At 42.5% G+C, this 8,873-nt stretch overlaps 1 protein-coding gene across 1 annotated transcript in view; it reads right to left on the reverse strand.

The window, feature by feature from the left end:
* Nucleotides 1-888: 888 nt before the first annotated feature.
* CTDSPL2 (CTD small phosphatase like 2) overlaps nucleotides 889-8,873 on the reverse strand; it is a 14,275-nt gene continuing 6,290 nt past the window's right edge. Inside the window, exons 5-12 of the mRNA XM_057381334.1 lie at nucleotides 8,262-8,346; nucleotides 7,885-7,996; nucleotides 6,954-7,040; nucleotides 6,026-6,088; nucleotides 5,856-5,935; nucleotides 3,680-3,806; nucleotides 3,322-3,417; nucleotides 889-2,872 (exon numbers count right to left, since the gene is read on the reverse strand). Of these exons, the coding sequence (XP_057237317.1) occupies nucleotides 2,807-2,872; nucleotides 3,322-3,417; nucleotides 3,680-3,806; nucleotides 5,856-5,935; nucleotides 6,026-6,088; nucleotides 6,954-7,040; nucleotides 7,885-7,996; nucleotides 8,262-8,346 (716 nt within the window). The 3' untranslated portion in view covers nucleotides 889-2,806. The remainder of the gene's footprint in view (nucleotides 2,873-3,321; nucleotides 3,418-3,679; nucleotides 3,807-5,855; nucleotides 5,936-6,025; nucleotides 6,089-6,953; nucleotides 7,041-7,884; nucleotides 7,997-8,261; nucleotides 8,347-8,873) is intronic.

An 8,873-nucleotide genomic window follows, 5' to 3' on the forward strand; every position in this document is an offset into this window, starting at 1 on the left:
ACTTCAGAAATAGGATGCTGCACTTTCCAAAAGGATATAAAATGGGAATCAATGCAAGATGCCCTGCTTGGGTGGCACAAGCCACAGTCAAGGCTCAGTAACACACTTGGCTCAGCCTYCCCTGGTCATGGGAGTGGTTTTGGGGACACAACCTGACCCAGACGTYGGCACAGAACAGGGAACTCCTTCTTGAGACAAACATGACAGAAATAAAACCTGTGGATGAAAACCCTGCTTCACAGCAGAAGCATCTGCAGGAGGTAGAACCATTCTGCAGAGTTCAGAGTGATGAACACCAGGCTTGCAGCACAGGAAAATATGAATATTTAATATGTTTACTAAGCAATCTCTGTGACTCCCGCTGTGCATCAATGTAGAACTAAATCCSCTCGTTTACATTYGRGTTTCCCTGACAGATCTGATGGGCACAACATGGACACAGCTGGAAAGTGCAACATGGCTTTGGTCTCAACTCCAGAMGCACTTTTGGAATAGCTGGAGCCACAGAGGACCTGGGGTTAAAGATGTTACTTGAACAGATCAACATCCCATTACAGTTGGAAAAGGCCATGAACTAAACCCAGCTGGGCTCATTCTGGCAGATCCGTGATTTTRCAGCAGTTCTGTGATGTGGAGAAACTGGGAGAAACCCCCCGTCAGGCAAAGCTTCACCCCTGAACACTGAAACCCTTCAGATGCAGATTTACATTGCCAGGAACAACTGAGAAAGAACTGGCAAACCAAGGGGCAGCTCCAACACGAGCTGSCCCCTTCCAGAATCCATCCATCCACCTCTCCATCAGCACCGCCACGGCCCCAGAGGCTGGGGCTGCCCAGCTGACAAGGCTGCACCAAGCAGATGTAAAGGTAATGTTCTGTACATTTTATTTCAATAAAGACATAAGACAAACAGCGTAAAGATGCCCAGATGCCCTAAAGATAAATACATTTAAAAGATTCTCATTAAAATGAATCTGTAGTATTTCTTTCCTGCAAGCAAAATACCTTTCTTTAAATACAAAAAAAATCAGTATTCTGAATTGCAAATGTTTTCACTTTTTTGCAGAAAATCTGCCATGATGATTTTGTTTTTAATGAATAAGGATTTTCCACAAAACAGGCTTGCTCTACATGCTAAGTTTTAACAGTTCAGTGACACCATGTGCTAGCTACATACACAACAGATAATATAGTAAGAAAACACTCAACCTGATGAAAAGTTAAAATCTTCATTAATACACTGGAAAAAGTTGACATAACTCATGCCTTTTAAAATCAAAAATACAAAAATTAAATGTTTTGCTAAAAAGATTTTCCTTATTTTAAGGACTCATTTGAAAATGAAGCTGCATGTAATTTGTACAATAAAATTGTACAAGTAAACAGGTAATATACATAAAAAATTAATTGACATACTTCTCAATTATCAGCTGTCCACCTTTAATTTCCAATACTGTACTTTCTTATCAAGCATACAAAATAGCAAACTTCTCTTTAGAAAAAGTGCCGTTCTGTGACATCTTTTACACAAAACCAGTCCGAGCCTGTGGCGTTGTAATGCAGTCGAGAGGCAAAGCTTCCTAACTTGTACAAATTCTACCTTCCATAAAAAGCCTCCAGAAAAGAAGATTTCCCACTGCTATAAAAATATCACCTCCGGGGCGCTGCATTAGGAGCCACAGCCGGGCCTATTCCCTCGGGAAACCAGTGGGATGGCAGGGCAGCCCTTGCCCCAGAGAGGCTGACTGGAAYCAGGAGTGTCACAGCGAGCCCAGCCCGGGCCCCAAGCACAGAGCCCTGCCCAGAGCGCGCAGTCCTGGAGCAAACGCGGCAGCAGGAACGGCCTCTGCAGCCCTGCCGGGTGACCACACTYGTTCTGCTCCCCAGGCCCGTGCACAGCAGAGGGTGAGGTATTCCTTGTCCATCCGTGGTGCCACGGCCAGGTGTGCTCTGTCCGGAGTACGTGCCATCGCAATGGTTTAGAATATTCGGAATATTAGTAATTCGTATCTTCGTCTTATCTAGCCAGTCTCTTGATTTTTTGAAAAGATTTCGACTACAGTAGAATATTACAGAAAGAAAATATAAATGCAGGGGTTCTTTTTTCTTTCTAAATGAAACTTACGTGGGCTAAAACTAGAGAATATTTTTAAACAAATACACAGGATGCAGGCAGACAAAGCAGGGAAACGGCCAGCCAACTGTTTAATAAAAAACTAACAAAATTTGGCTATTTCCAGAAAAACTATGAAGCGCCTCAACTAAAAGGAATGCATAATGAAATTCTAATCTAATACAGGTCAAAAATGTAAAAAGGTTATAAACCTTAACAGGAAAAATAAAACAACTTTTACTGGCCATTCCTGTTGAAATGAGAATCTTAAAAGTAACAGAAAAGTGGCTACAAACCCACTTAGAGCACCGAACAGAGAGAAAATCCGAGTCCGTTTTCAATCTCTGTTGTATCATAAAATCCTGTGTTTCTACAGGTCAAACTGCTGGTGGCAGAAACAGAATTTTCTTTATAAACTGCAGATGTCCTGTACATAAAAAATTTCCTTGGAGTTGCACTAGTTCTAAAGACTTTTCTGTTCTAGCCTCCCTACTGCGGGTACTGGATTGTACTGATGGCGGCAACCTCAGGTGTAGAAAGTCTCTTTCTGTAACCCTTGATCATTGTTGGGCACCAAAGATAAGAAAAGCAAGACGGGGTACAAAAATGCAAAATTTCAACAGTAATGGCAATGTTTTGTATTAGTCCAACAGGGTCCTGCATTTCCTCCCCTCGGCAGCGAGAGCAAAGGCTTTAATCGGGGGGTAGCAAATCATGCAAGCGAAATCTGTCTCTGATGTGAGGTCGGACGTCTTCGTTCTGTGGGGGAAAGGGCAGGTTTAGGAGAATAAACACAGCCAGGAACCACACTGCACCAGGGCTCTTTGTCTAACACCCCTCTTTTAATGTAAAGAATATCAGCCACGAATTATGTCGTTCCAGAGACTTACAGAAATAACTCCATAGCATCCACAACAGTTCAGGAGTAATTTATTTGCCTTTTAGGAATAAAGACACACAGCACAGCCAGCAACAGGCRCTAGGTCATCAAAGAGCTCAGAGATTCTTTCCTTAAGACTGATGTCACAATCCCACAGCCCTGCATTTACAGCACAGTCAGCAGTGACAAGTCCCCTTTTGCTGTGTGAACATATCCCTGTGTCTTCATCAGCCTCAATCTCAGTGACTCAGAWAATCTTACGACAGGTGACAGTATTAAAGGAACTCACTGACAGTTTTGGGAAAAGTCACAGCAAGCAAATACTTACCAGCTCTACGAGTTTCTCCAGAAATGGAATCAACTTTAGGAGTTCATTATCATTTTTATCCATAAACCAGCTTTCTATAGGAATTCCATTGGAAAGCTRAAGTTAAAATAAGAAAAAAATCATCAACACACAATTTATACTTAATTTATCTACAAATAGAACTTGTGAAATACCATTTGAGGGAAAAAATATTTCCAAGTTACAGATTCCTGAGCATTTTTCCCCCAGTTTGGTTTGCAAACTTCAATACAAACGTAAGCTGCAAACTTAGATAAGAAGTGAAATCCCAATGTGGGGTTTCCCTGTCCCCACTCAGGAAGTTTTGTCCCCCGAGGTGTCTCCTGCYCCAGCCCCTCACCTGGTAAGCAAAGGCTTGCGGTGAATTGTCRATGATGATGGTTTTGGAGAGGTCTCTCCCCAGGATGTTTAAATCCTTGATGTAATTCCCTTGTACACACACACAATGCTCACGGAAGAGTCGATGCCTGTCATTAAAGGAAAATAAGAATTACTAACACCAAGGACAACATCCACACTGCACCAGAAGCACGGAGCTTTGCCAAGCATTATCTAGTTTTTTCTCTTCCAATTTCCTGTTAGGGAATTGTGCCCTTTTCTRTTCTCTTTGGAGCTTTTTACTGGTAAAACAGCCAGTTCAGGTGATTTTGCACTAACCCAGTTCTGGGGATGGGTGTTTGTATGCATTTAGGCTCTTCTTTCTGACCCCTTTCACAGGCCAGCRAAGGCACCCAGAACATCCCAGTGATCTGCCAAGCCCCAGGTGTTGCACAGAGCCAGTTTATTGGGGSTTGTTACCCCTTTATTCTGTCCCAGCCCTCACAGAATGGGGCCTCCCTGTGCCACCTCATGCCAGAACACAAAGCRTCACAAGAAATATTTCCTTTTCTGTTACACTTCTGCTGGCAATTAACCTATTTCAGTTACTACATCTTAAAAAAAAGCCTCAGGGCAAAAACATCTTATCAACTCCTTCCCTTCCCATTAGCCTGCTCCCGTGTAATTTGACAGAAGAAATGGATGACTGACCAAAAGGACTCTGATTACAAAACCAGCAGGAATAAAACTCCCATTTCATGGCATATCAACAGAATTACAAATTGTAAGGTAGGCAGATTTGGGGTTGCCCAGCCCTGCTGTTGAGCAGCCCCTTCCAGGCTGCCTGTATTTTTTAGTGTAGTGCTCAGAAGCTGTACATAGTGTGCTTAATTCCATGCAGGAGCTGAGTTCCCAACGTTGCCATGGAGGGAAATGAGCTGCTGATTTATATATAGAGTGTGAGTCACACGTGTAGGGCCTGACAGGCACCTGGGGCTGAAGGCAGAGCTGGGACCCAGTCAGCTCAGCCACACCAACCCCAGACACATCCAGGGAGCACAGGAACATCTCTGCAGCCTTCTAGGCCCTGTCTGGCTGTTTGTGCCCTTGGCTTTTTCTTGTCTCAACACAGGAACAATCACAGTCCTGAATGTTCAGATCAGGTGTCTGGASAAGGGTTTGACACCTGGGATACACCCCCACACTCATGTTTTGGACTGCCAGTGCCTTCCTGGGCACCATCTTCCAGGGTGGCACAGCCAGTGTCCGCATTCCAGGACTGCCAAGTATTCCCAAGTCTGATTTACACAGTGGCAAGGAGCTACCAGGCCCATCTGGGATTCTGTGTGTCACATAACATGAGCAGTAAGACAGGCCCTGAGTAAAACTAGTGACAGTTTATCCTTCTGCACTYCAGGAAAAGGAGTTGAGATATGCGCACAGCACCAAGTGAAACACTGCATAGAGCCACTGCCGTTTCTTGTGTGTGTRCAGCAAGTCCAGTTTCACTGCAGAATGTACAACACATGACCCAGAGTTGGCTATGCAGGGATGTCACACAGCTCTGACACTACCAGGGAGGTGTTCCCTGCCCTGGGACATCCCACACAGGGGAAATCCCTGAGCAGAACTCAATTTGGGTCCTACAGTCCCCCTGCCAGGTGAGAGTGACAGAATCTCACCCCTGCAATTTCCTTCTGCTTTAAGGAACTGGAAAAACCAAACACTTCCCAACAAAGCTCAGTACTGAGAAATGAAAAACCAAACCAGCTCTAACACAAAACCAACAGATAAATGATTTTGTGATTGAATGAGAATTAAAAGTATGTTGATTGTAAAAGCTATAMAAGTCACACTTTGAAATAAATCAAGTTTGAATAGTTTAAAAGCAATCAGATACTCATTTTATTTCCTTTATTTGCAGTGTGTATTCCAAACCACATTTTTGATCCCCAAGAGGTCATTTCCTATRAGCTAATCTAACAGAGAATGAACAGGTACAGGTTTTGACCTGGGGTTATTTTATCACAAGGCACCAATTCCATCACTTCAGTTTGTTTTTCTCCCTCTCTTAGCCTAGACAAACSCACAAGGAATCAGTCAGGGAGACACTGCAGTAAGGCACATGTCCTATGCCATTGGTCAGGCACCGGACTCAGTTTGCTCACCACAGGTCGTGCACAATGCTCTGGTTTTACCTGACCAGCTGCTTTTTGGGGTCCAGGATGTTCAATAACTTGTCTGCATACACCTTCTTAGAAGCAGTAAACAGAATGATCTGGGGATTGGAGGAGAAAGAGTCACCATTGGAGATACAAGTAGATACAATTTAAAAATGAAATTCAAAGGCAGCGTCTAACAGTTTTACCTCATAAATCTGAGACATACGTTCCAGRAACTCTCGGAAGAATGGCCTTAGCCGGACATACACCTGGAGCAGAGAGGGGTTTTAGCAAACAYTCACAGTCCTCCAGCCATCACCCTTCCCCACGAAATGTCACTTTTTGCCAAGAAGGTCAAAATGAGCATCAAATATCAACTTCTTGTATAACAACACCCCAAAGACACCAATATTCCAGCAGCTCCCATCCCGAGCAAACTCAACCATCACCAGCACAGAGGCCACACACGCACAAACCATTCCCTGTACGGAATTGTAGAGTCTCAAGAGGCCCCAGTCAGGAAGGCTCTGCCTCTTTCTGATTCCAGCACAGGATTTGGGCTCACGGGGAGGAGCTACAGAGAGCTGGAGCTCCAGGCCCAGGTTGAGTTTGGCTGTGCTGGGCAGCCCTGGCTGTGGCAGTGACAGCACACAGGGGTGGRCAGAGCAGTGACAGCACATGGGGCTGGGAGGAGCAGCCCCTGCTCTGCTCACGCTCTCCCAGGCTCAGAGAGCTCCCACATGGAACTGAAGCTCCAAGGAGCTCCTGGAATATCAGGGAGAGGAGGGAGGATACTGAGCTGCCTCTCATTTCACAGGGATTTTCAATGGCTTTAACAGCCACTTAGGAACAGGGAATAGGCTTGGGTTTCCCTTCAAATCACAGTAAACCTCCACAAGGATTTGTCGTATGTGAACTGACTTAGATCAAATATATTGTGGACAGAACCCAGAGATCAGAGGAGAAGCAAAGKGGAATATTTTAAGTGAATACAAAATCTGACATTTGCAGTTTATCACCAGACAGGTGCAAAATGCCAGGCTGCTGCTTCTCTCTCTTCCAACAAGCTGAGAACAACTACACACAGCAAGGATTCCCACAAAACAATAAAAAAGTTCATGTTTTTTTATTTACCTGGTAAATGACATCTTGAAAAAGAACTGGAAAAGTGAGTGCAGCATCTTCTAATTCATTTAGACTACAGTGCACTAATGTTTCATCCTGGGGGAAAAATTAGGTAAAAGAAAGAAAAGAATGTGAAGAAACAATGTTGAAAATGTTTCTGCATTTTATGTTCTTTTTAAGGCATGTTCATTTAGAATGGAAAATGTACTTTTGTGCAAGTGCTGTCAAGATTGAAGAAAATTCTTAGGATGAATTAAACATTTCATTATTCTTGCATTTTTTTTTAAGTTTTCACAAAATTATGTGCTGGGGGTGTAATTATAAGGACATATTTTAATTTTGTAGGCTCTCCTCTCTTTCAGTTCCAGCTTGCATCTCTCAGTGTGAATAATCCACTCATTCCTACGATCATACGAGGACAGCCCAACTGATGCTGCTCATAAAATCAGAACTTGATTCACTGTGCCTGAAACAACTTTCAAAACAATGACACTGAAACAAATCAACACCAAGAAAAATCTATTTTATAAGTGTATTTCAAAAAGTGGATTTGTGCCTTTTAAGRAAAAGACTGTTCTAAAAATCAAAAGTTTAATTTTTCATCCATCTTGATAAAAGACACTTGTAGCTGAATTTTCCTACTTATTCCTTCTCWTTTTTCCCACACTGGATTTAGGGAAGCTTTATGGGGACAGATAACTGTCTGTTAGAGATGTCAAAACCATAATGCTTTTTTTTTTTTCTAAGCAGGATGTACGTATTGACAAATACAACACACATTCTATTCCTACCACAATTCTTTTTTAACTGTTTTAAATGAAAATTATGCAACATTCAACAGTCTTTTTGTTTAATGCAAACATGACTGATTTCCACAACAAACAAAATCAGGGAAATGCTCCATCTCCCTGCTTTGGTTTGTGTTTWTAAAGATATTTACCAAGTCTAGAACTAATGAGAACTCTGGTGTGCTTCTGGTTTTCAGTGGGAGAGCTGGCTTCCTGTTCAGCTGTTCTTCTGTTAGTGGGGGCACATGTTTGATGAAATAGTATCTGAAAAGAATACAGATTTTGCTGTACAAGGGCATATTATTGAGCTGCAATGTTGTAGCCCAACTTAATATTTGAAATATTTAAGGCTGCACCAGAATTTTAAATTGAAATAAACCCYACATCAACATACATGTATTTTTTTTAAACTAAGAGCTTTTGGAGTTCATTATCATAATATAAAAATGATCCAATTTAAATAAAAATATCTTAATTCAATACCCCAAAGGATTATTTTACTATTTTCAGTACAAACACTGGCACTTACGGATCAAAGACTTCCCAGTCCTCTTCATARGTGGCTTCTGCATGAGCTGATGAGTAGCCACTGTCTGGAGATACTGGTGCTGAAATTCAATGAAAATGACCAAAACAAAAAATAAAACAAAAAACCACAAGAGCTGGTCTTATTAGTGCAGTTCTTTGAAGTGACAATTTGCACTTGCGACACAAGGGGAGGAAACAAGTGACAAACTCTCCCTCCAGCCACCTCTCTTGCCAGGGCCTCCTCTGGGCCAGACCTGCAAGTCCCAGAGCAGCCCTTCAGCTCAGAGGTCACATTTACCCCCTACTCAAAACCTCCTCATCTACCAAAGCTTGGAGGGTCTGGGGTGGGTTTCCTTAAAGGTTTGATGCTGCCCAWGCACACAGAAGCTGAATTTTATGGCTACAGTTTTAGTAAAAAAAAGGATGTTGTCCTCTGAAGAAAACACAGAAAATGAATGTAGGATCTGTGTGTTTCTCATTTACCATGTGGTTCTAATATAAGATACCAAATGCAGCCAATTTCTGTTTGGATATCAGCAAGTCCAGAGTGTGCATATTCAATGTTAATAAAAACACCTTTCTTGTGGAATCCCTGCTTCCATGGGAAGAAGAG

Source organism: Malurus melanocephalus, unplaced genomic scaffold (assembly GCF_030028575.1).
Source record: "Malurus melanocephalus ecotype Western Australia unplaced genomic scaffold, MMel_1.1 scaffold_505, whole genome shotgun sequence".
NCBI classification, from domain to species: Eukaryota; Metazoa; Chordata; class Aves; order Passeriformes; family Maluridae; genus Malurus; species Malurus melanocephalus.